Source organism: Rhamphochromis sp. 'chilingali' (genome assembly GCF_963969265.1).
Source record: "Rhamphochromis sp. 'chilingali' genome assembly, chromosome: 8".
Lineage (NCBI taxonomy): Eukaryota > Metazoa > Chordata > Actinopteri > Cichliformes > Cichlidae > Rhamphochromis > Rhamphochromis sp. 'chilingali'.
Window position 1 is genome coordinate 40,194,393 of NC_137935.1, and position 27,905 is coordinate 40,222,297.

General features: G+C 40.8%; 2 protein-coding genes across 4 annotated transcripts in view; one reads left to right on the forward strand and one right to left on the reverse strand.

Annotated features, from left to right (window-relative positions):
• The window catches only part of tex12 (testis expressed 12), a 75,772-nt gene that overhangs the window by 9,316 nt on the left and 38,551 nt on the right, over window positions 1-27,905 (forward strand). For all 3 annotated transcript variants that reach the window (XM_080889176.1, XM_080889177.1, XM_080889175.1), the window contains exon 5: window positions 930-1,069. In XM_080889176.1, the coding sequence (XP_080745302.1) occupies window positions 930-1,069 (140 nt within the window). The remainder of the gene's footprint in view (window positions 1-929; window positions 1,070-27,905) is intronic.
• Window positions 1,070-20,436, reverse strand: LOC308401003 (carotenoid-cleaving dioxygenase, mitochondrial-like; the record flags this gene model as incomplete). The annotated part of the gene is made up of 12 exons (XM_080889070.1): window positions 1,070-2,127; window positions 2,292-2,402; window positions 2,909-3,091; window positions 3,323-3,460; window positions 4,536-4,703; window positions 18,822-18,982; window positions 19,189-19,317; window positions 19,393-19,495; window positions 19,621-19,733; window positions 19,812-20,023; window positions 20,111-20,309; window positions 20,400-20,436. The coding sequence occupies 12 exons, from the start codon at window positions 20,434-20,436 to the stop codon at window positions 2,011-2,013; spliced, it is 1,671 nt and encodes a 556-aa protein (XP_080745196.1). The 3' UTR covers window positions 1,070-2,010.

Genomic DNA, 27,905 nt, shown 5'->3' on the forward strand with positions numbered 1-27,905 from the left:
CCGCGAGATAATTTCATATGTCTGTTATTATGTGGAGCAAATCTTCAGCCCTGCTGAGAATCCATGCAGACAGAGGTGAGACTTTACTTTGATGGGCACACCATGTGGCCACACGCAAAGACTGACTGGAATCCAAACTCGTCCAGGTTTTAAGCTCATGTATGTTCTCCATAGCAGTAGCAAATCCATACAAGGCTTTTATGAAAACACTGAATAAAATGGCTTCCTTTACAAAGACTAAAGTTACAGTTCAGTACTGAAAATGATATCAACTATATACAAAGTCTTTGATGACAGAGATGCAGAAATGTGTGCATGTAGCACAGAGCCATGGCTCAGTGTCGAAATGAGTCTCAGCGGCTGAATGTGCACGTGAAGCCATTTATAATTCTTGTTTGATCTGCTGCTCACCACAAACACCAATGTTGGGCTTTTAACTGTATTTTCGTAAGTTTTAAGGCTTTTGCCACTAATAAAAGCCTCCACTTCATACTACACAAATTCATTAAACAGTGAAATGAAAGAAAAGTTTGTTTTTAACTTTCCACCACGGTTTTTCATAACTAGAGTTAATAAAGTAATTCTGTAATATCATGTAGAAAAATGGCTAAACATGTAACTTGACACTGACAGAGTTTCACTGGTCCGGCCCACTTAAGATCAAAGCGGGCCGTATGGGTCCCGCTTAACAATGAAATTAGGGACACGGACTGATACAAAATGTCTAATTTGAAGGTAAAAATGTGACTGAGGAAGAGGAACTTAGCTTAGAGCTCAGAAGCAAGTAAATTGATCATAAATGACAAATGTCAGGGAAGTGAAGCGTTTCATTCTGTTCCAGTCTAAACCAAAATTATTGCTGGCTTAAAACAACTGATTACTTTTTGTTGTTGCACAGCTTCATGGTCAGTGTTTGTCCACTGTTGTAGGGAGAGAGCTGCTGCAGACACCTCACAGATGAAGGAGCTGGAGGCCATTTTGGCTGAAGCACGAGACCTGGAAGGTCACCTCAAAGAGAAGAAGAAACAGCTGAAGAAAACACTGGCTCTTATTTCTGATAAACTGGAAGGTTAGTGTGCTGCCTGCTCTGTCACCTGTGTGAGGGAGCACACCTTTGTTTGTGTAGTGCACTTATTCATTTACTAAAGTAGAACCGGATTCTAAGATTTGTTCTCTCCCAGTGTTCTGTGCTGCTGTTATAGTACATTTAAGAAATATGTTATTGTTCTGGGTTTGAGTCAAATGTGTCCTTAGTCCAACATAATGGTGACAATTTGATTATTGAAGGTTTACAATTCAGTTCGTTGTAAAACTCATCTGACCAAATGCATCATTATAAAATATCCATTTCAGAATTTTCTTCACAGCATAAAAGCGAAAAACAAAAACAAAAAAAAGCATAAATGAAATTTAATTTAACCTCATGACTCTTTATAAAAAAACAAACCCTGTACACAAAACTTTGCTAGGTTTATCCTCATTCGAAGCAAAATGCTGCAATAATGCAGTTTTGTTTTCTGCATTTTGATCTTAGGGTGCCCCCAAGCATTTCTTATGAGAATAAATGTTGTTACCAGGTGTTTAAATGCAGCTTTATTTATTGACAGAAGGCTCAGTGACTCGTGAATGTTTCTGAAATTGTACATTTTAAAGTCACAGAGGTTTCTCAAAATGTGTTCTGTGTTAATTTGTGCATTACCTTAACAGTATCATAAAATCAGTTTTACTTTTTTATAGCAATGCATGAAATAGCAGATATTAAAAAAAAACCCTCACGACCTTCATTTACAGATAGCTGTGGAAAAACAATAGAAACAAAGGATTTTATTTCAACACAGATTATATCGACACTTAAGGTTTTATTAAGTCTGAAAAAAGGCATGCATGCTTTAACATATCACTATGACATGAAAATAAAGGAATTCTTTAAATGAGGGTCTTTGCTTTTAAGTCAACATGTACACAGTGTAGGTGTGTCCCTGTGAAGTCACATGTACATCCATCAGACGTCTAAGCCGTGGCATTGAATGTCCCGTGGAAGCCATAGGGGATGTTGACAGGTACCACCGCCCTGCCCAGCTCCTCGAATGTCTTGGCATCTAACACCAGAAGGAATGTACTCTTGTCCTGGAGAGAACAGAGACATGGGTAAAGAAATACTTGGTGTACAAGACAGTGTAGAAAACACAACGGCACGATGTCCAAGCTCGTGCTCAGCCATGTTTTACATTTGTATGAGGAAACTGTATCTATAAAGAGTACCCTGTCCAAAATGGCTGAGCCTGACTAACCTCGTCTGGAGTGATGACCACAGACATGATGACACCATCATCCTCCTCTGTAGCATTAGGAGAGGGAACAAAGACCGGCTCAGATGGATACTGACCAGGATGTTCCCACACCTGTGAGGGAACATTTACACACAATATCACATTCATGATGATAAAAGAAAAATCACAATAACAATGCTATCTCAATACCTGTGGGACAGTCCTCTCTAACTTTGTTTACTGTTTGTTAACTCCATATTACCCACAATTTTTATGGATTGTCTTCAGTCTTATACTAGTTATATACCAGGGGTCCCCTGAGGCCTGGTATATAACTAAGGCCTTTTTTTTTTCAATACAACATTATATAATTTCACAATGACACAAAAAGTTACTACATATACATACAGTAATATACTACACTAGATTTCTATATTACCAAGGCTGACATCAGCATAAAACACTTTAATATAACCCTTTCCCCTTTGGGGTGAGTTGCGCTCTCTGTGAATGAACTAAAATAGAAACAGATATAATTGGTTCTATCTGGAAACTGTTGATTTCAGTTGTGGGGGTTAACTTGTTCCACAGATTGGAAATGCAAGCTCTCTTTTCTTTGCTCCAATAAAACAACGTGCCTTCATGCGTTTTCCGTGGAGATCCATCTTAATCAGCGTGTCCCCTACAAGGTGTCTAAAGCCACAGCCATAGAAGTAGCGGTAGGGATGGGTGTTGAATTTGTGATAGTTGATCTGAGGAAACTCCAGACCTCCGTATTCATGGAGATCCTCCCCATGCAGGTCCTCATGAGTACAGAACACCTGCACAGGTTTAAAAAAACAAAAGCAACACAGGTAATCACTGAGATTCAGGTAGTGAAAGTGCTACATGTTGACATTTTAATAGCAAAGTCCAATTAAGCGTTTATATAGAAGAGACTGTAGACTGTAAAATCCTGTTTTTGCGGGATATTTACAATAAAAAACTGAAACTATAAGAATGGGAGTAGTAACATGTTGATACATGTATGTTAATCATGCTGTTTGCCCTACCTTGTTCTTGGCAATTCTTACAGAAGTAGCTATGCTGTTCGGCAGGGTAATCAAGTTCTGGTTATAGGGTGTGTCAGGGCCCACATTGAGAGGCAGCACAAATCGCCGGGGGAAGGCTCTACTCAAGGTGTTGTACACCTGACGAGGAAGATCTTGTTAACTTCAACAATAGGGCTGCCACAAACGATTATGTTGATAGTCGACTAGTCACCGATTATTTTTGCGATTAGTCGACTAATCAGATCATCATCCATTGGATGTACAGCATACAGCTTATTGCACCAGCAGCATCTGCTCTTATAACTATCATTAGCTTACAGCTTGAAGTGTTTAAGGTCTGTGCTAACTAAAAATAAAGACAAGATGATAGTCTATTAAATTTTAATGAAATTTGCAGATTGTTTCAGTGAAGCTTAATAAACTCAGCCGTCTGCTCCTTGCTATCTAAAATATAACAGGACACCGGAGTATATACTCCAGCATCTCACACTTCTGATAATCAGCTGTCTGCTTGACGTTTATTCAGCTGTGTAAAAACTATAACTTTAATCTCAGCCAAACCGATTTACTCAGCAACAAGAAAAATACTGAAAAAAGCCAAACAACAACATTTTTAAGTTATTTAAGTGACTTATGTTTGTTTAACCTGAGTAGCGAAAGACCGCGGTGGGTTTGAAAACGATTTGCCGGGAGTCCGGTGTTCTCACGGCTCTAGTGAGCCTTGCCCCCAGCTAGCTATCGAGCTAGTGGGTAACAGACGTCTCCGAAAACGTCGGAGCGCTTTTGAAAATATGTGGTGTCTTGATAAACTGAGCAGATATTTGAGGTTTACACAGCTACATTCTCGCCTGAAAATATGTTAAACGTTTATTTTGTGACCCAGAAAGAATAATACGAGTAACATTAAAACTAACTAGCTGCTGCCATTGTTGGAAACTGAGCAGGGCCGCGATGGGTCGCGCTATGAATTCTGGAACAGTTTCTTCTTCTTTGGGGTTTTACGGCAGCTGGCATCCTTGTACATGCAGTGCTGCCATCTTCTGTTTCAGTCCGTTATTACACTCTTAAATCCTACTAATTCGTGACTAGTCCGACTAATCGTGGCAGCCCTATTCAACAAGCAATCTTTTTTTCAGATAAACCAAAAACAGCATAATCATTTTCCATAAACTGCACAGGAAAGTTAGTAATGAGCTTTACTTAACTAACTTACCTCATCAAGAGCTTCTCCAGACTTACGCATGTTCTGGATGTTGTAGTTTGTGATTGCCTGGCCATCATCTGATGCACACAAATCTATGATCAAGAATCCATCCTCCTCATATGCATTGATCTGATGGAAGGTTGATAGTGGCTTTGCAAGATACTTGAGGGAGCTTACCTGAAACACAAAAACAACAATGGAAATGCACTGTGGCACTGTTTACATTCATTGATTACATAATAGTTCATATTAAAATAATTTTACTTAATATTTAAATTAATCTGAGTTTTTTCACCTTTCTAATGGTTCCAAAACTCGCATAGGAAAAAAAAAATGTAACAAACCATCTTAAGTTACTAAATGTTCAAATGGAAATCGTCACTTGAAACTTTAGCATTTGCAACATTTATGGAAAGCAGATATCATCTCTAATAGTCATAACGAGAGGTTTCACATCACAGGTCTTCACACAAGTTTCCAACCCACTACACCCATGGTGTCACAGCTCTCACAACCAAAGAAAACAACGGATACACTTAACCAAAGCTGAACTACTTAACTCTAAACACAGTGAAACACAGGAAAAAACAACATAGCTAACATTTTATCTAACATTCACAAGCGTAGCTACTGTAAAGGTCAATCAGGAACTAATATTACAGGCTAGAGCAGAGCACCAGGTGTCAGGTGGAAATTGGCATTCCTTTTGCAAGTTTCACTCATACTACAATGTAGGGCTGGACAACTATGGCCAAAACTAGTATCACAATTATTATGATCAGTATTCAGATCTCAGTCATTAGTTACGATTATTCATTGATTTTTAATGACAAAAACAAAGTTGTGTTTTTACGTCTTCACATTTCTACGAATCTTTGTGTCCAAAGATATCTTTATTTTTAGTATATCTCTTGAAGAAAAATTATGACACTAATCACCTTTACATTGTGCTACATTACTGCAAATTATTCTTTATGAATGAACCTTTATGGAAAAATGTGTTTATTCACTTGGCCTTAGTGCGTCTCCTAAAAGCTAAGTATAAAGTCTTTCACTAAATTCCTCAGCTGTGACATTTTCCCTGCGATATGTTGCAGTTTTTTCACTTCAGAAAAATATATGTAGTAGGTAGGGGGTGACATTTTTTGTCCAGTGTGTTGTTTGGTGTTTTCAGTACGTCTTTGTGAGCTGGATGAATCTGCTTGCATGATTTCGGAAGATTGACACTAGCAACCACTGCATTGTCTTTCTTGGGGTTAATGCATTAATTGCACCATCCCATTGCACTCACACCCATCGCGAAGAAGTGCTTCGAGAGGCTCGTCATGAGGCACATTAAGAGCCGGCTGCTACCCACACTGGACCCACAGCAGTTCCCCTATCGCCCCAACTGGTCAACAGATGACGCCATCGCCACCACCCTACGTCTTGCCCTCACCCACCTGGACAATAAAGACATGTATGTACGAATGCTGTTCATAGATTTCAGTTTAGCATTTAACACACTCATTCCTTAGCAACTGATTGTTAAACTGAGCCTGCTGGGCCAGAACACCTTCCTCCGTGGCTGGATCCTGGACTTTCTGACGGAGAGACCTCAGACAGTCCGGATCGGTAACAGCACTTCTAACACAACCACACTGAGCACTGGAGTCCCTCAGGGCTGTGTGCTCAGCCCACTGCTGTTCACTCTGCTGACTTATGACTGTGCAGCGATGCACAGTTTGAACCACATCATCAAGTTCACTGATGACATGACTATGGTGGGTTTCATGCGCAAGAACGATGAGTCAATGTACAGAGAGGTGGTACAAGAACTAACAGACTGGTGTAGAGTCAACAACTTGTCTCTGAACGTAGACAAAACAAAGGATATGATTGTTGACTTCAGGAGATCACTGTCCACTTAACATCAATGGATCCTCTGTGGAGGTCATCAAGAGCACCAAATTCCTTGGTGTCCACCTGGCAGAGAGCCTCTCTTGGTCCCTCAACACCAGCTCCATAACTAAGAAGGCCCAACAGCCTCTCTACTTCCTGCGGAAGTTGAGAAAAGCCCATCTCCCACCAGCCATTCTCACCACCACCTACAGGAGGACTATTGGGAGCATCCTGAGGAGCTGCATCACTGTCTGGTATGGTAACTGCACCCTATGGATCACAGTACCTTACAACGGATAGTGAGAACAGCTAAGAAGATCATCGAAGCCTCCTCTTCCCTCCATCACAGACACTTGTTGCACCCACCAGCATTGTGGATGACCCCACACAACCCTCTCACACACTCTTCACCTCTGGCAAGAGGTACCGGAGCATTTTGGTAACAGAGCATAACAGAGCATAAAACACAGGAAAAACACAAAGGAGATTTTCCTGGCCTGTGTTTTTATAGCAGATAACCACCTTAAAAAATTTCTGCAGTAGAACGAAAACAGAAGAAAACCATGAATCAACATATAAACATTAGCTGATGCTGCTGAAGTGAAGCAGAGCAAAGTTAGAGGTTTTATTAGAGACACAGCCAAGTGTTTTGCAGTTTTGCATAATTTAAAAAAGTTAAAATTTCTTCAGTATTGAACAGCAGAAATTAGACTTTGTTCTCGGAAGTCAGTTAAATTAAAAACAAAAACAAAGACACAGCGGCCAACAGCGCTGTACATAACGGTAGATTGGTGTGTGGTAAAGCAAGCGAATAATGCAGAAAAGAGGGTTTTTAGATGGGAAACTATTCTCGAAGTACAGAGAGAGACAGAGAGCTCTGCAGGAAGTGATTTTACTGTGGTGGAAGCAAAACAGCAAAAGTCAGAGAGAATTCATGACGATGTTTATGTGAAGCGAAATGTGAGGCTTAGTTTGGATCTTCTTTTGCTACTGGTTCAGTCAAATTTGTTTGGAGAGAGACAAAGCCTACAGCTTCAAGCAGAATCGAGCGCAAAAAAAGATGTAAACACAAAGCGTGGACCTGCCAATGAATCAGAATCTGTGAGCTGTTGGCTTTTTCACCCGAGTGCTCGTACACGGACACGCCGTCAGGGCTGAAAGCCGACAGCTCACTGATTCTGATCCGCGGGTCCACGCTTTGTGTTTACGTCTTTGTGCAGAATCAGTGTACCTGCTCTCATTTACTGTTTAAGCTGTTTGGTGGTTGTCGAAATTTTGTAAGGTTCAACCTGAGATTCTGGCATTTCGGGTAAAATAAATTTATATTTAAAAATCGATTTATGATTTTAATGAATCGATATCACATTATTAACCTCCTAGGACCTGGTGTCCACATATGTGGACATCGCATTTTGGGTTGTCTAGACCAAAATACTGAATTTTGCTCTACAAGGGCCTGATATCCACTTACAAGGACATTATACTGCCACTGTTCCATCAAAATTTAAAACGAATATCCTCATACGTGGCTCTCATTTTTCTTAGGAACAAAAATCGGGTAAAAAAAAAAATCTGGTGATTCTTTGTTTTTACATTCATCGGGCTCCAATATGCCCAATTATCAAAGAGAAATTAAAAATGCATACCGTGGAAGAGTTTGGGTCTTAGGAGGTTAAAGCTAGAATCAATTAAAATCGGAAAATCGATAATCAAAACCTACCCCTAGTTCCAACATTGGTTTTATGCAGACAGATGGGGCTGTAAGTAATCCAGAAAAGTTGGAACACCTGTGGGAATTATTAGCACCAGCTTTCAAGGCTTGATCAACCTCCATTGCTGCAGATCAGCTTTAAATCAAATGCAGGACCACTCAGACCGCTGCTTTTGAGTCCAGCCAGTCCTCACAGACCCTGCTTTTCCGGCTTCACCACATCCCAGAAGATGCTGTGAAGCAGCCCCAGGTCACTGTCATAAGGTTTCCACCCGCAGACCGGCCAAACTGAGCTAGCAAATCAAGAACTGCACTCAGATGTGTCACTTCGCCAACCACTCAGCTATCCTAGACAGTTCTCAGCTATACTAGATAGCGTATCCTCACAATATGACTTCATCTGCCACCAGGCTGTCATCATTCGAGGCCTCCCCTGGCTATTAACCACCAGTCTTAAACACAACTGGAAGTGAGCTCTCTGTTCCTTCTGACCTCCACCATATTTGCCATTGCCGCCACCTTTGAAAGTCCGCCCAAGCTTCTCTGGCCAATTGTAAACATACATCCTGCCAACTAGGTCAAAAGATGTGGTTGTCCGCTAACAGCATTCCATTATGTACTGAATCAAAAAAGGTTCTCTCCAAATTTCATTTGTCCCATGATCACTCTTGTTTCTGTTTACCTAAATTTTCCCAGAAATATGAAGATTCATAATGTCTGAGGTCCACGAACCAGCTGCTCCTGGAGATTCTGTTATCCAGGTTTATAACCAGAGGCAATAGAGCCTGTGGTGGCTCCTAATCTTTCAATAACTTACCTTTTCACACTGGAGCTGTCCAGTCTCTCAATCATTTTAAAACACTTTGAAAACCCATTTGTTCTTGCTTGCTTTTAGGTTTAGTTGAACAGAATACTGTGATTTTCATGCAATTAATTCTCTTTTCGTTTGGCTCTCAGCAAAGGCGGTCGCACTTTTTCTCCTCTCCTCTCCCTTATCTTCCCTGTTTAGCTCCTCATGTCCTTGTCTTGTCTCGTGTTTTTTATTACTTTTCCCTGGAACATTCTCTCTCTCAGTCTGTTCTCTAAAACCTAAAAGAATTATGGATTGGATCAACTGGTCCCTAAATGCAATTGACACCCCTTTCTCAACGAGAAGTCTGGGCTTGGGTGAGCCTGAGTGCTGAAGCTATCTACCTATTCGGAACCATGGTAACAGGGTTCTGGCGGATCGGAGCTGGCTTGGCCCTGACTTATCGAAGAATTAAGAAAGCAGAACCGGCTGTTCAAACCCCCACGAGGCTGCCCGCTGGGATTGGAACGATGGGAGAGGCGTGAGTTTCTCAAAATGGGCTCATTGAGTCAGCACGGATAAGATCTTGGAGAGGCTACGGCTGCTGTGAATACTCAGAATAAGATCTCTGACTGCAGACTGGATACATCTCGGAAGGGCTCGCTCGGAATAAGATCTCTGGGCACAAATTGGATGACATCTTGGGGAGGCACACTGCCGTGAGTTCTCAGAAATCGGCTCCTTGAGCACAAGAAATGACAACATCACAGAACGCAATATGGCGAAGCTCACAGCTCTCCAACGGGAGATTGAGAGACCAGTGTTGGACTGTAGAACTGCTTTGAAATTCATGAGCTGTTCGCACTGAAGTAAAAAGCACCATCACTTCATGCATTTTAACGTTTTCTGTTAAACCAGTAGCTACAAAATCCATTTCTCTTTCTAATGAATCCCACCAAAAGTGAGAACTGAGTAAGGAAATCGTTCTACTCAAGCCGGGATAACATGAGAACTTGGACGTGTGACTCCAATGGAGCACCGTGGTGCAGGGGGAGGCAGGGACGAACTGCCTCCTGGGAGGTCTTGCCCCGTGTCGGATGGTGTCTTTGATTCCCCAGGCCACCAACCTTACAGGAACCAAGCTGGATACTGGCACGCTCTGGGGAATTGATGCTGGTGGCAAACTGGTGAGAGAGAGAGCATTAGGCTTGATGTTCCTTGGCCCTGGGTGGTAGGAGATGGAGAAGGTAAAGCATGCAAAGAATAAATCTCAGCAGGCCTGCTGGACGTTTAACCTTTTTATCTGTTCTGAGATATCTTAAATTCTTATGATAAGCCCAGTTCATGAATAGTGCTCTGCCCCCTCTAGCAAGTGTCGCTATTCCTCCAAGGCTAACTTAACAGCCAGAGATTCCCGGTCATCAACATCAGTTTCTCTCAGCAAGACAGAGTCTGTGAGAAAAGAATGCACAAGGCTGGAGCTTGCCCTGGGGACCTGAACGCTGCTAAAGCACGACTGTCACACCACTCCCTGATAACAACTGTGTTGAGTCTGTTCCTTCCCATTCCATGCAAGGCCACCTGGGTTGGCTGGTAGACTGTTTACTTAGCCTAGCAGGGCGAAGGACACTGTCTCAGCTGAACTATGAACACGCACACACATACACTTACACTGATAAGCACACACTCATCCCCCTCTCTTTCCAAACGCCTTCGATGCTTGTTTCCTGCGGGGGAACACGGTGGGTCTATGTGCCGCGCTGGAATGGTAGCGCTGTGCAGGGCGACTGCTGTGTTCGCTTCGGATTACTCCTCACCCCCCACCCAATCCTATGGCTTGTCATGTCTTTCACAAAGTTGTGCTGTGGACATATGTGCTTTTTTTGTGCAGAGGAGTTTTTTTTGTTTCCTGTTCTCATGCTGTCCTACCATGGAAGCACAGCATGAGTAGAGGTCTCTTTTTTTCCTCTTGTAGTTTCCCACTGTAGTGTACATTTCAGTGTTTTTCTGTAACGCTACCGATCTCTGACCTGTATCCCCATGTAATGTCTGTGTTGTGTGTGTGCGTAAGCTCGGGGGGGGGTGTCCCATTTCACTGGAGGGCAACCTGCATGTGGCGAATAAAGCTTTGATTGATTAATAAAACAAGTAAATAAAACTTTAGATTTTTTGTTTATATTTATTGTTAATTTAGCAAGTGTTTTTATACAGTGTATATTTTATATAACTTGCACAGCACTTTGGTCAATAGAGGTTGTTTCAAAATGTGGTATATAAATAAACTTTGACTTGAATTGATGTTCATGTTTCCCATATCAAACCTGTCCACACCCGTCCATTGGGAACCAGTATCATCGCCGTAAATTTGTAAAACTTTAGTTGTAATATTTTCACTGTAAATTAATTCACTGTTATATTTTAAGAGTTTCGGTCTTTTAGGTTTTAGTTTCCACTTAAATTCTGCTGTTGGGGCTCTGTGACACCATATGGGCACTGGAGTTAGAGATTTGTTTGCACTGACTAACAAGTGCCCGAATACATATGGAGCATTTCTTAAATAAATAATATAGCCTAGAATAACGTATTCAGAAAAACTTTAGGCTTCTGTTTGGTGGGGGAAATTATATTTCTTTGGTGTTACTCACCACTTAAAAGCACTTGAGTGTCTTTATGAATTACACCCATGCAATTTATAGGTGCAGCTTAATGTTGTTTGAATTTTTTTTTTATTTTTTATTTTTGACATTTTTTTAAACTTTTATTTAACTTTTTTTCCCCAACAAATATAAGACTGGTTCACATCCAAAATAATAACACTACACAGCACTAGAATATTACAACATTATGTCCATAACTGTTGTCCTCTAGGATCCAGTTTATAGGTTACTCCCAGTGCTTCCAGTGGTCTCTTCCATTTGTCCACAAAAATTCGGGAGCTCCCATCAATATAATGTCCCAGCCTAATCAGAGTCATAACTTCAATGATGAGCGACTTCCATAGAGAAATTGAGGGAGGCTCAGCCCCCACCCATCTCAACATAATGCTTTTCCTGGCCAACATTAACAGTGACTGAATTACATGCTCATGTTGTACCAGTGAGACAGGAATATATCCCAATATACACATTAATGGGTTTTCTGTCACCTGATGACCAATGGCTGTACTAATATTGGCGCAGACCTCTTTCCAAAATGACTGAATAATAGCACATTCCCACAAGCAGTGGAATCTAGTGCCCACTCTGACCTTACACTTGAGACAGTTTGGAGATATTCCCATATTATACTTACTATAAATATATGGAGAAATATACACATTGTGCAAAATTTTGTACTGCAGTTCTTTAAATCGGTTACAAACAGAGATTTTGGATGGAAGGAGCAAGATTTTGTCCCATGCCTGTATATCTATTTGACATTTAAGCAGCGTCCCCCAAGATTTTCTCAACCATGCCAGTTTATCCACGATTAGGGCATAAATCTCGGAATAAAACTTTGATACAAAATGTTTATGCTCCCTATTATCCAGAAAAAATTTCTCCAACCGAAAAGAGGCAGTTGAGATTCGTAATGTTTTAGCATTTTTTAACACATAATTTCTCAATTGCAAATACTTATAAAACTCAGTCTTTGACATAGAATACTGGGACTTCAAGGATTCAAATGATTTAAACTCACCATGTTTAAAGAGGTCATAAAACCTCTTTACACCTACTTTATGCCATCCCACAAAGCTTGACCCTATGTTTTGTGGCAGAAGGTCTGGATTATTTATAAACGTTGACAAGATATTAAACGGAAGACTACTGTTAAAAAATTTTCTCCGTTTTCCCCACGTCCACATAGCATTATATATCAGTGGGTTATGCTTTATTACGTGAGGTAAGTCATTTAGACGTTTCCCTAAGAAGTTAACAGGTGAGGATGGTTTACATAATACTTCCTCAATATTTAGCCATGGCAGATCAGAATGTTCATGTATCCAGGAAGAAAGAATCCTCGCTTGTATTGAGAGGACATAATTTTCTATGTTTGGCACTCCCCACCCGCCCAGATCTTTCAGTAACTGTAGTGTCTCCAATTTAATTTTGGGTTTTCTTCCTGCCCAAATGAAATCCACCATAGCCTTGTTAATTACTTTAATATCTTCTGATTTCAAGATTGCAAACAACATGCCTGTGGGATATAATATTTTCGGTAGGATTACCATTTTAATGAGATTTATTCTTCCCAAAAATGATATCGGAAGTGATCTCCATCTTGTCAGCATCTCCCGAAGATCTTGAACCATTCCATTAATATTTTCTCTATATAAGTGTCCAACATTTGGTGTAACTTTAACTCCCAAATATACAAAACCTGATGGTGCCCAATGAAAGGGTTTAACATATAAAGGTTCATTATCCCCTCCACTACACAAAGTCATTATAACAGATTTATCAAAATTTACTTTGTATCCAGATATAAGACCAAAATCCTTGATGCACCTAATAAGAACGGGTAAAGAGTTAACCGGGTCAGTCAGTGTCAGAAGAATATTGTCTGCATAAAGCAGAATTTTATGTTGTCTATCCCCAATTTTAACTCCAAGAACACTTGGATTTTGTCTAATGGCCATGGCCAAGGGCTCGATGGCCAAAGCAAATAATAGTGGTGACAATGGGCTACCTTGTGCTGTACCTCTGCTCAGTGAAAATGGGGAAGATAACAAGCCGTTAGTTAACACAGATGCTATTGGCGATTTGTATATAATTTTGATCCACCCCAGAAAGTTTTTTCCAAACCCAAATCTTCTCATTATTTCAAACATATATTCCCATTCAATTCTATCGAATGCCTTTTCGGCATCCATAGAAACAACAACCCCAGGGATCTGATGAAAATTTAAAAAATGAATAATATTAAATAGGCATCGAGTATTATTATAAGAATTCCTCCCCTTAATAAAACCTGTCTGATCAGCATGCACGATAGAGCACATTACTTTTTCTAGCCTAAGAGCCAGTATCTTTGAAAGTATCTTATTATCAGCACCAAGAAGGCTAATAGGCCTGTAAGATGAGCATGACTCTGGATTTTTATCTTTTTTAGCTATCAATGTTATATTAGCCTGGTACATAGATTCTGGGAGTTTCGATTCTTCAAATGCTTTATTAAAAACCCTTAATAATAAACTATTTAACTTCATTTTCATTACCTTAAAAGATTCTACTGGGAAACCATCTGCCCCAGGACATTTCCCTGACTGGAGTGCAGATATAGCTTTATCCACCTCTATCATTGTTATGGGTGACTCCAGCAGGCTTACCTGATCTTCAGAAAGCTGAGGGAATACTAAGTCGTTTAGGAAGAAGCCTGAGTTAAGCCTTGTTATGTCCATCTCAGATTGATATAGGTTTGTATAGAATTCTCTGAAGCACTCATTAATCTGACGGTTTCCTACTTGTCTTTCACCATTCACATCCACAATAGCTGTGATAAAGGAACTTGATGGAGTATTCCTTGCAAGACGAGCCAGAAAGCGGTTAGGCTTACTAGCTGATTCAAAAAGCCATTGTCTGGCAAGAAGGACATCTCTTTCAGCCTTTCGCATTATCAAATTACGCAAAGATGTCCTGGCAATATTAAGCTCACTTAATGTTTCAGCTGATTTTGTTACATAGTATTGTTTCTCCAGCTTTTTGATATTATTCTCGATCTCTAACTGCCTTATTAATCGTTGCTTCCTTTTATGACTTGTGTATGAAATAATCATCCCTCTCATGTAAGCCTTATAGCTATCCCATAAAGTTCTCGTGTCTATCTCCTCTTTATCATTTATTTCTAAGAATACTGTTGTTTGCTCTGTTATGAAATGTATAAATTTCTCATCCAAAAGAGACAGTGTGCTCATCTTCCAAGACCTAGAGCGCTCAATATGTCTCATGGGTTGAATGGTTAAGACAACAGGAGCATGGTCAGAGAGACCTATATGACCAATATTTACCTGCTGAACTAACTGACTGATACACTTGGACATAAAAATATAATCTATACGAGATGCTGACAAGTGAGGGTTAGAATGGAAAGTGTACTCCTTAGATAGTGGATTATAGTGTCGCCAGACATCTATAAGGTCAAGCTCATTTATAATTTGCCAAAGGGCTTTGGAGTTTTTGGTCAAGATAGATTGTGGGGGAAATGTATCCATTTTAGGGCATAAAACACAGTTAAAGTCACCCGCTAATATTATATTAGCACAGTCCATGTCCACTAATTGACTAAATAATACCGTGTAAAATTCGCCATCCTGTGCATTCGGCGCATATATATTACCTAGGAGAACAGTTTCCCCATGCAACATCCCTTTAACCAATATATATCTTCCTTCATTGTCCTTGTGAGTGGCTATAACGTTGAAGGGAAGATTTTTGTGTATAAGGGTAATAACCCCCCTTTTATTTGTGGAGTAGGATGAGAAAAAAATTTGACCAACCCATTCTCTACAGTATTTTCTGTGTTCATCATCTGTCAAATGGGTTTCTTGCAAAAAAGCAATGTGAGTCAAATCTTTCTTCAGAGAATTTAAAATGGACTTTTTTTTCACCACATTGTTGGACCCTTTAACATTCTAAGTACTTATCTTAACTGACATATAGGAAAAGTAATGTATATATTGTGCTGTTTACATATTTAACCAAATCTACATTTAACCAGTCTGAGCCTATTAACCAAAATAATTGAGCATAAAACAAGAACACTGGTTCCCAGCAAAACCTGAACACAAAGCCTGGAAGCCTCAACCCTCCCCAACACAAATAACACAAAATAACAAAAAATAAATTACACATCTAGATGTACCCTACTCTAAAGTACAGCTGTGGGGGGCCACAAACGCGTAACATCCCTGCACTGGAGTCTATGTCAAAAATCAAAGTCTCTATACCTTAGCTCATTATCAATACTATAATGCTGTAAGCCTCGAGTTTGTAACTTACGTTACAATGACGCTGTCGTGCACCAACAGTTTATTTAGGTCTTGGCAATTTGCTCACATAGTCCTTGACGTCCTGGGTGGTCGCGAGGGAGATGCTGGTGCCATCGGGGTTAAATATTTTAATGATGGCTGGATAAAGGAAGGAATATTTGATCCCCGCCTCTCGGAGAGCTTTACGCGCATTCGCCGACTCCTTTCTCTTTCGAGCCACCTCGGCGGAGAAATCCTGATAGAAGGATACTTTTCCTGCCTCTGTGTTTACGGTACCTTTAGCCCTGGCAGCCTGGAGAATCCTCTGTGTATCGGTGTAGTAATGAAGCCGGACCAGTACTGCACGCGGTCCCTCCGTGCCGGTAAGCCTCATAGGTGGTCCAGTGCGATGGGCTCTGTCGACTGTAATGGCACCCTGTTGAAGGCCCAGGACTTCTGGTATCCATTTTTTTTAAAAACTCCACTGGTGCTCTACCCTCCGCGCCTTCCTTTAACCCGACAATCCTCACGTTCTGCCGCCGGCTCTGATTCTCAAAGCTTTCCAGACGCTCCATGGCCTTCTTAAGCTGGGTCTCGAGAGCGGCAATACGTGGCTCATTTGTAGCCGTGACATCTTCCAAGTCCGAGACCCGCTGCTCCACTGTTTCCATTCTTTCTATCAGATTGTCAAATTTCTCAGTGAGCTCGTTTATTGGCTTTATGACTTCGGATATCTTGATATCCATATACTTAGATATGTTAGAAGTCACCTTGTCCACAATCACGTCATCCCGCAGTGTACTTAGTGCATCCTCAGCGTCGCACATGGTCTTCTTTTCGGGGCAATTGCTAGCTACCAGGTCACTGCTAGCTTTTGCTTTGACTCCACGTTTGCTCATTTCTCTCTTTTTGCTTGATCCAGGGTGTGCGAAAAACTCGTCTAGAGACATTATATAGATATTTGAGGCAACTTGTTGGCAAAAATGAGCTAAAATACCAATATTTTACAGCTGTCCAGTGCAGAGCTCATAAACTCACGTCTGCTCAGCTCGACGCATCACGTGACCCCCGCCTTGTTTGAAAATTTTATACTCCATCTTCTTGCTAAATATGGAATCTATATTGGTATTTATTCAATTTGAGCACTCAAAATACTTTTTATGTACAGTGGGGCAAAAAAGTATTTAGTCAGCCACCAATTGTGCAAGTTCCCCCACTTAAAATGATGACAGAGGTCAGTAATTTGCACCAGAGGTACACTTCAACTGTGAGAGACAGAATGTGAAAAAAAAAAATCCATGAATCCACATGGTAGGATTTGTAAAGAATTTATTCGTAAATTAGGGTGGAAAATAAGTATTTGGTCACCTCAAACAAGGAAAATCTCTGGCTCTCACAGACCTGTAACGTCTTCTGTAAGAAGCTTTTCTGTCCTCCACTCGTGACCTGTATGAATGGCACCTGTTTGAACTCATCATCTGTATAAAAGACACCTGTCCACAGCCTCAAACAGTCAGACTCCAAACTCCGCCATGGCCAAGACCAAAGAGCTTTTGAAGGACACCAGGAAAAGTATTGTAGACCTGCACCAGACTGGGAAGAGTGAATCTACAATAGGCGAGCAGCTTGGTGTGAAAAAATCAACTGTGGGAGCAATCATCAGAAAATGGAAGACATACCAGACCACTGATAATCTCCCTCGATCTGGGGCTCCACGCAAGATCTCATCCCGTGGGGTCAAAATGATCATGAGAACGGTGAGCAAAGATCCCAGAACCACATGGGGGGACCTGGTGAATGACCTGCAGAGAGCTGGGACCAAAGTAACAAAGGTCACCATCAGTAACACACTACAACGGCAGGGAATCAAATCCCGCAGTGCCAGACGTGTTCCGCTGCTGAAGCCAGTGCATGTCCAGGCCCGTCTGAAGTTTGCCAGAGAGCACATGGATGATACAGCAGAGGATTGGGAGAATGTCATGTGGTCAGATGAAACCAAAGTAGAACTTTTTGGTATAAACTCAACTCGTCGTGTTTGGAGGAAGAAGAATACTGAGTTGCATCCCAAGAACACCATACCTACTGTGAAGCATGGGGGTGGAAACATCATGCTATGGGGCTGTTTTTCTGCCAAGGGGACAGGACGACCGATCCGTGTTAAGGACAGAATGAATGGGGCCATGTATCGTGAGATTTTGAGCCAAAACCTCCTTCCATCAGTGAGAACTTTGAAGATGAAACGAGGCTGGGTCTTCCAACATGACAATGATCCAAAACACACCGCCCGGGCAACAAAGGAGTGGCTCCGTAAGAAGCATTTGAAAGTCCTGGAGTGGCCTAGCCAGTCTCCAGACCTCAACCCCATAGAAAATCTGTGGCGGGAGTTGAAAGTCCGTGTTGCTCGGCGACAGCCCCAAAACATCACTGCTCTCGAGAAGATCTGCATGGAGGAATGGGCCAAAATACCAGCTACTGTGTGTGCAAACCTGGTAAAGACCTATAGTAAACGTTTGACCTCTGTTATTGCCAACAAAGGTTATGTTACAAAGTATTGAGTTGTATTTTTGTTATTGACCAAATACTTATTTTCCACCCTGATTTACCAATAAATTCTTTACGAATCCTACCATGTGGATTCATGGATTTTTTTTTTTTCACATTCTGTCTCTCACAGTTGAAGTGTACCTCTGGTGCAAATTACTGACCTCTGTCATCATTTTAGGTGGGGGAACTTGCACAATCGGTGGCTGACTAAATACTTTTTTGCCCCACTGTACGTTCACACAGAGCTGTAGTCTATTGACCAAGTGCTTTGTGGAACATTTAAGCCATACTCTGAGTGGGGCAAATTCAAGGGCAACTTCTGATCAGTGCATGGGATTATGATGTATGTGAATACATGGGTTTACAGAGTTGGTTACAGAATGGCAAAAAGCAGTAAAGAAACTCTGTTAGAGTTAGTCCTACCTTCCCAGTATGTTTGTGGATCAGATGGAAGATTGTGTTGAGTTTGGGGTCCCAGAATAAGCCATCACTGATACTTTTTCTTCGTAGCTTGCCTGTCATAATCTTCAGCAGGTCCAGCTTGATGGGCTGTTCAATGAACACCACGTAGTTCTCAGACATTGCTATAACGAAATGAGAAGTTTCTATTTATGATTCTTTGCAGCGGGACTCAGCTCCAGTAAGACTATAGGACTATAAGAAAACCAATGATTTAAATCATTTTCATTCCATGCATCAACTCAGAGTACCACTCCATTGTGATACCTGTGCTTTTTTTATTCCCAAATTCAAGATGTGCATGCTTTACTGCATGAGACTTTTTGCTCACCAAAGCTGTGATAGTATGAAGGTTTGGTCTTGTCCACTGAAGGAATCGAGCACAGCACTGTGGCTCCCTCCAGGGTTTCATCTTCTGTTTTCTTGGTTGGTGGCACTTGGATAATGTTGTAGTATGATCCTGTCATGCCAGATACTGTTAGATCTTTGATCCGTAACCTGTAGTGTGGAAATGGATCTGATGTTTCTTAAATACCTTTCGAGGTGTAGGAATTTCCCATGTTGTATGTCGTACCATCAGGCTCAGTATGAGGGTGTGCTGTGGCTCCATTCACAGCAATGAATTTGCTCCAGTCCACCTAATAGAAACAAATGCAATGGCACAAAAGGTTTGCAGTTTTTATTGCTTCTATACCTACTTTTACAGTTTGATACATGTGCCACTAAAACTTAAGCTGCACATATATCATTACACTCATGGTACCTTTTCAGTCTCCAGTGTGTCAGGGTCCACCTTGTGCATGATGTTGGTTTCTGTACTGACATAATAGTCACCTTTGTAGGTCACAAAACTCATGTTGGCATTGTCTGTGGGCTCTAGAGGGAAAGAAAGCTTTGAATTACTTATTCTATAGCAAGTGCATCAACAGGCTGCTTTGTCTTCAAGATACTCACTGTGTGATTCAAATCTTGACAGGAAGCGCTGGAAGACATTTTTACAGGGGTCCGGCATGGTTACAGTCCCAAACTCAGATATAGCAATGCGATTGTGCTCCTTGTTAGTCTGGTAGCTGTCGCTGGATAGGAAGCGGCTTTTGTAAGTCACTTGCCCATTTGATATTTTGAACTGGTGCATGAGAGCCATGCCATCAACCCAGTGGTTAAATCTGGAGAGAAATAGATGCAATGCAGAGGGGAGTGAGCTTCATGATGTCTGAAGCGAATGGATAAACACACAAAGACGCAGCACTCACTTGTGGTTTCCGATCTCAAACTTTCCGGGCCCATTTCTCAGGAAGTTTCCTTTGATCCATTCTGGGATTGTACCAACGATCTGGGTGCTGATGGGCCTGGGGGTGTCCTCCACTGAGCTCACAATCTTCTCGATAGAAGGCAGACCGCGTACATTTGTGTAATGATTGATGTTCTTCACAGACTTAGATTTTTTGAGTGCTGTTGGAAAAAAACATAATCAGAAAGGACATTGTTATAATTTAAGTAAAATAATGTTAGTGTGTGCAGCTAGTAGCATTTAATGTTTACCTGAAGTATTCTTTTTCTGATGTTTGACAGTATCCATGGCTGTGGTTAAGCCTTCTGTAGCTTAGTCTCTCTTCTGAGATGCTGCTGGTTCGTATGCTGACTCCTGATTTTATACTGTCCTTCTGACACGTACCATAGAAACAGCAAAAGAGGATGCAGTCAGACATTTCATGCTTGTTTAACTCTGTGCAAAACAGAAGCAAATGGCAATCAAAAATGTAAGCAGTAACAGATGATCACTTTATCTGACTGGAAAAAACAGCAAATAACCGTGTCCAGTCTTTCAAATCATTCCTTTGACTCTTTTAGTTAAGCTTAATATGCATGGTTATATATAGCATGGTGAAACCAGATGAACTTGGATGAGTGGCTTAGAGGGATGATTTTTTTTAAACTGATGCACATAATCAATCTGCATATAAAAATATTTTCTTTCTAAAAGGGGTCTTTTACATTTGGGTTTTTCTTAAGCACAAAAACAAAGAGCGTCTGTTGTGTTCTTGTCACGTATCATGTTTCACTAATGTACTCAAAAGAATCAGCCATGAACAGGATGACTCTGCTTTTTCTGGTTTCAGTAAGGACACTGTGAGTGTCACTGATGGAAGTTCATTTAGTTCCTCACAAAGCTAGCAGACTTGTAGGTTTCCTGTATTCTGACACCTGATATTAAATGCATTCTCTTTTCTTAAATTTGCTGTTAATCAGCTTTAAGTTTTACATTTGAAGATGATGTTTTTAAAGTTTCAATGTAGAAAACCTACTGTGCTGCAGTAGGTACTGCACCTGTAGCTCCTTACTAGGAGGAAAACATATTAACCAACATCAATCCACATTTTCCTTTCAGTTCAGTGAACTTCACTTATAGGTCATCAAAACCTTATCTGAAGATGTCTGTACCCCTTGTAGAGGTTTAATACCTGTACATGAACCGTTAATCCCACAAATCACAGTAAAAAGCCATGGAAAAATTATCATGGAAAAATCATGGTTTAACGTGAAACCAGGGATTCCAGGTTTCATGTTAAACCTGGAATCCCTCCTTTTGACACATGGTCTCTCCCAGGAGTCAACTCATCAGAACTAGGAGAATAACAAAAAGGAAAAGGTTAGTTAGATCATTTCTCAGATAACATCAGGGCTTCTCCTCCGGAGTAACTTCACTCCAGCCCAGTAAACCCTGTGTTAGAGAATAAAATTAGTATTAATGTCATGTTTAGTGGGTCTAACTCTTCGCTCCGCCTGGAGCCTGCATCCACACCACAATTACCTAGAAACCAAAATCAGTGAGTAAATACAAACTTCACACTTGCAAACAACTGTAGGGTCATAGGAGTAATAAGGCATCCAACACCACAGGCACACGTGTGCCATGTGCAGTTTATTTCCCAAAATCATTAGAAACACTACTGTTGCCATAATTTGCCCAAATCATGGATCATCCCATGTTTTTATTTAAAACTACTGTAACCAGTGACTTTTCATAGGTAATGTCACTCACTTGTTTTTCACACTGTGAGTTCAACTGTGATATGATAATGGGCCCAACACTAAGATGTTCTGTGTTCACTGCACATCCTGCTTCATCTTCGTTCATGTCTGTGCCGAATCCTCCACAAAGACCCTCAGAGAAAAAAACATTAGCAGTGGAGCTGCAGATAAAAACAATTCTTATTGCTTTTGAAATGCATTGAATTGCTACAATCCTTTTAAACACAGGACTTACCATCTAATATGGTCAGTGTCCTAGGTAGGTGAATTTCCTCAGAAGCCCGTTGTAATCTAAAGAAGCTCACCTTGTATTTGCTCTCAGTAAAGTATTTTATAGCACTTTTACTTCCAATCTTGCAGGCCTGCTTTTAAATCATCAACACACAAAATATCACCCCAGAGGGATGATACCTGGCAGGTTTTTTCCTAAGTGCACTGTTACAAAAACAAACATATTAGGCCTTGTTCAGGACATGTCTAAATATATATAAACCTGTATTTCTCTTACAAAAAGAAAACAACCCAAACCTAACTGGCAGAATCAGCCTGGTACTAAAACAAAACCCCAAAATCTGCCTGAAAAATCACAGGAAATGTCTTACTTTGAGGTGAAACAACATGCTGTAGGGGTTAGAACCTGCCATGAAGTGCCGCAGTCACTGCTTCTGGCTTTAATTAATAACTGATGCTTACATGGTCTGAAATCAGACTTAAGAGTCACTACCTCTGTTCATTAACATGTCGTCATGTATTTCACAAAACAAGTTTGTTCTTGTGTATTCAGAGGTGTGTATCTGGGTGCAAGCTTCACCCATACATCAGAAACACAGAACTCATTTCAACCCTCTGCTACATCTTATTCACTTGTTTCATAATCGAGTCATCTTTCCCTGTAACAATCAACTAATTTGCATATCAGCTTATAACCCACTAAGTTGACAGGACAACAGGAATGCAAGTTCAAAATATTATCACAAAAGAGAATTTACTTCATACAGTAAATTACTTGTGTTGCTCCAATCAATCAGAAAGCATATCACAATTTACCATATTAAAAACTAAATGTATTGTCTTGTATTGTCTTTTTTTTTTTTTCCTTTCACAAAAGTTAAACGGTTGTCCTGCAACCTGAAGAGCAGTGGATACACTCAGCATTTGATAACAAGTGTCTGTTAAATTTACACTATTTTAACACTGATGAGAGACAACAAGCTGATCTTCATTGCATGTGTGTGTGTTAGTAGGCAGGTTTAATGGATGTGTGTGCAGTGGAGCTGCAGATTCAGCAGAGCATGTACTTAAAGCTGCCTTTCCTTCACATTTCTCTGTTTATGTGTGTTTGTGTGCATTTTATTTTTACCTTTGTTGCGATCCTTTTAATCTGCCTCGACAAGACAGTTTTCCAACCCAATTACCATGTGTTCTCACATTAACAACAACAGACTTCATTTTTTCTCTATGCTCTCTTCCCACTTCTCACAGCTTCTGTCTCTCTCCTGCATCTGCAGCAGTTCACGGTTGTGGCGTGTCAGAGGCCCAGTGGGCCGTTCTTCTTCAGCTTTGCCTTTTGTCTTTCACTCTTTTCAGTCTCTTCCTTTGCCATTTCAACTCCCAGTATGGCAAATGTGAAACTCAGACAGTATTCTCAATTCCATTCACACACAGTGATGTGGCTGGTGAACCTCCCAGCTTGTGATTGGGAGTGCATGCTTCCATCCACGATGGTATTTGTACATGCTGCTGAACCCTTTAAGGTTTAGGGCAGTGTTGCTGTCTGTTCACCTTGTTGACTCTTGAAGTCAACGCAGTTCCTCTCGTACTGCCTTTTGTCTTCAGGGAGATTGATTGTCCTCAAAGCTTGTTCTTCAGGTTAAGATGTACAGTGGGGCAAAAAAGTATTTAGTCAGCTACCGATTGTGCAAGTTCCCCCACCTAAAATGATGACAGAGGTCAGTAATTTGCACCAGAGGTACACTTCAACTGTGAGAGACAGAATGTGAAAAAAAAAATCCATGAATCCACATGGTAGGATTTGTAAAGAATTTATTGGTAAATCAGGGTGGAAAATAAGTATTTGGTCAATAACAAAAATACAACTCAATACTTTGTAACATAACCTTTGTTGGCAATAACAGAGGTCAAACGTTTACTATAGGTCTTTACCAGGTTTGCACACACAGTAGCTGGTATTTTGGCCCATTCCTCCATGCAGATCTTCTCGAGAGCAGTGATGTTTTGGGGCTGTCGCCGAGCAACACGGACTTTCAACTCCCGCCACAGATTTTCTATGGGGTTGAGGTCTGGAGACTGGCTAGGCCACTCCAGGACTTTCAAATGCTTCTTACGGAGCCACTCCTTTGTTGCCCGGGCGGTGTGTTTTGGATCATTGTCGTGTTGGAAGACCCAGCCTCGTTTCATCTTCAAAGTTCTCACTGATGGAAGGAGGTTTTGGCTCAAAATCTCACGATACATGGCCCCATTCATTCTGTCCTTAACACGGATCAGTCGTCCTGTCCCCTTGGCAGAAAAACAGCCCCATAGCATGATGTTTCCACCCCCATGCTTCACAGTAGGTATGGTGTTCTTGGGATGCAACTCAGTATTCTTCTTCCTCCAAACACGACGAGTTGAGTTTATACCAAAAAGTTCTACTTTGGTTTCATCTGACCACATGACATTCTCCCAATCCTCTGCTGTATCATCCATGTGCTCTCTGGCAAACTTCAGACGGGCCTGGACATGCACTGGCTTCAGCAGCGGAACACGTCTGGCACTGCGGGATTTGATTCCCTGCCGTTGTAGTGTGTTACTGATGGTGACCTTTGTTACTTTGGTCCCAGCTCTCTGCAGGTCATTCACCAGGTCCCCCCGTGTGGTTCTGGGATCTTTGCTCACCGTTCTCATGATCATTTTGACCCCACGGGATGAGATCTTGCGTGGAGCCCCAGATCGAGGGAGATTATCAGTGGTCTTGTATGTCTTCCATTTTCTGATGATTGCTCCCACAGTTGATTTTTTCACACCAAGCTGCTTGCCTATTGTAGATTCACTCTTCCCAGTCTGGTGCAGGTCTACAATACTTTTCCTGGTGTCCTTCGAAAGCTCTTTGGTCTTGGCCATGGCGGAGTTTGGAGTCTGACTGTTTGAGGCTGTGGACAGGTGTCTTTTATACAGATGATGAGTTCAAACAGGTGCCATTCATACAGGTAACGAGTGGGGGACAGAAAAGCTTCTTACAGAAGACGTTACAGGTCTGTGAGAGCCAGAGATTTTCCATGTTTGAGGTGACCAAATACTTATTTTCCACCCTGATTTACGAATAAATTCTTTACAAATCCTACCATGTGAATTCATGGATTTTTTTTTCACATTCTGTCTCTCACAGTTGAAGTGTACCTCTGGTGCAAATTACTGACCTCTGTCATCATTTTAGGTGGGGGAACTTGCACAATCGGTGGCTGACTAAATACTTTTTTGCCCCACTGTACATGGAGTTGGTTCCAATTATGTTAATCTATCATTTTGCTCCAGCCGCTGTGCTTGTGGAGGACGTTGATCCAGTTCCGTAGCCACCTGTACTAACACACTAAAACATTTATTATGTATTATGTATGTATATAACCTTATCCCATAGTCCAGCCAATCACGCGATTCACATTCACGTACATGCGCAGCTAATCAACGTCGTTGACAGGCTATGACAGCGTCCTTATGTGCCAACACCGGTGTTTTAGCTAGCAAAGCGGCGTGGCTGATGTGGAGTGAAGCCACGTTAATGACAACGTGTATAACTAGGGCTGCTCAATTAATCGAATTTTAATCACGATTACGATCTGGAATTTCAACGATCATTAAAAATGACTGAGTCGATTATTAGCCCCTCCCTCATTTATCCGCGACACCTTAAAGGCCGGTCCGTGAAAATATTGTCGGGCATAAACCGTCCGTGGCGCAAAAAAGGTTGGAGACCGCTGATTAAGAGGACCCGAGGGAAGCTCGGAAAGCTAAGCAGAAGTTATTTGGAGAGGAGAGTGACTGCTGTTGGTTGAAAAGAGAGGTAAAAAAAACTTCAGTGGTGTTGCACACTATTTTATATTATTTTTTAAAGTCATTATTCAATACATTGTTATTGTTAACCCTTTAAAGCCGGTCAGAGCAGCACGCTCCGTTTTGTGTAACTATTTTTAAATCCCTGTAGAACCTGAACCGTGTAAGCTAGCGCAATAATTTGTTTTGCATATGAAACCGGAGGAGTTGTACTTACAACTTATGCCATCAGCTTGTCCTCGGTCACGGTTTCCTTCCACATAAAGCTTTGCAAAAACTGCATTAAAAGCTCTTGCAGGAACAAAAACATAATACTCCAGAAACACGCTTTGCCGATCCGATCAGCTGTTCGTAACACTTCCCACAGTGAAACAGACGTCAGCGCGAACTATCGCATGTCCGTCATTTCCTGCCCGAAACCGGAAGTGATGTCATCTTCGCGGAAAATCTTTTTTTTTTTTACTTGTACGCCTTAAAAGCCTATACTGGTCATGTTTGACCTTTCTGAATAGTTTCTGGGATGCTTAGAACTCGAATTGCACTGCTGGAAATATTTTATTTTGATGCACATGCTGTTTTCTTTGCAAATTTGCATCATAGGATTGTTTTTTCGTTTTTCCTGCAGTATATAAAAATTGGTGTATCTCCAAAATAAAACTATGAAGACACTCAAAATAAATTTCCTGTTGTTGTAAACTATTTTTTTGCAACTTTTTTTTATTTAAAGTTTTGAGGGATAAACCTCTTAAATTTCTCCAAGTAGAAATATATGTAAAAAAAACAAAAACGATTTTCTATTTTTTTGTAGTTTATTGCACTTTTTTGCAATTAATGTAGTTACTATGGACTTAATGCATACATATTATTAAAATATGGGCTTATAACAGTTTTATAGCAACTTGAAATGCTCCCAAAAATGGCACTACAACATGTAAAAAAAATAATATAAGCTCTGGCGGACTTGGTTCTATAGTAGGTCTTAAAGGGTTAAATAAATATCGTCAAATAATCGAGATCTCAATTTCAGTGAAAATAATCGTGATTATCATTTTTGCCATAATCGAGCAGCCCTATGTATAACCATTGGAAATGTGAGCAGGACAGACGGAACAACCGACGGAAAAGGTGTGGACTTTATACCCGTTTTTAAATTGTGTTGATCGGCCATGTAAAACCAGAGTTGTGATTTTAAAAAAAAAAAAAAAAAATGCAGTGTTTGTTTTTCTTCCTGAATACTATCGTTGTTTATATTTACTGCGGGAAGAAACGGTAAAAACTGTGTTTTATAAGGAAAACACTCGAAAGCCTGTGAACAAAGATGAAACCAAAACACCCCCCACCCTTTCCCATTGTTTGGTCGACATGGTACATTTTTCAATCAAAACATGGCATTTAGTTGTTAAGAAACGGAAGGAAGTATTAGGAGTGACGGCGGTTTTGAGATGTGAGAGATTTGCGACGTTTAGCGCAAATCTTGTGTAGTTAGTGTTTAGTGTAGTCAATAGTTTTGTTGTGTGTGTCAGAACAATGAGGCGACTGCTGAATGTTACAGGTGTTACAGCAGTGATACATCTGCTGTTGTCAGGCCTGCAGGTATCAGGCTGTTGTTCTCCTTCATCTCATAGTGGACAGAAATTATTTTTTGGAGTGGCACAAATAATTTGTGTGGCATCAGATTTGATGCAAAACAGCTGATTGTTCTATAAATATTTTGAAATGTTTGTTTAAAAAACGCCTCGGCTGCATTTTTAGGTAAACAGCTGCAAAAAACTTTGTTTGCAAACCTCAGTAACTTTTTTGAAGAATTAACTATGTAATTCTCGCAACAGAAAAGCCGATCAGCTGATCATTGATCAGTTTCATGATTGAAGTAGCAGCAGGAGAGGGAGGGAGAGAGAAGAGGCAGTCGCTCCATATATCGGTTAACGTGGGAACGCTTTACAAACATTCAGAGATGAACTTACACAC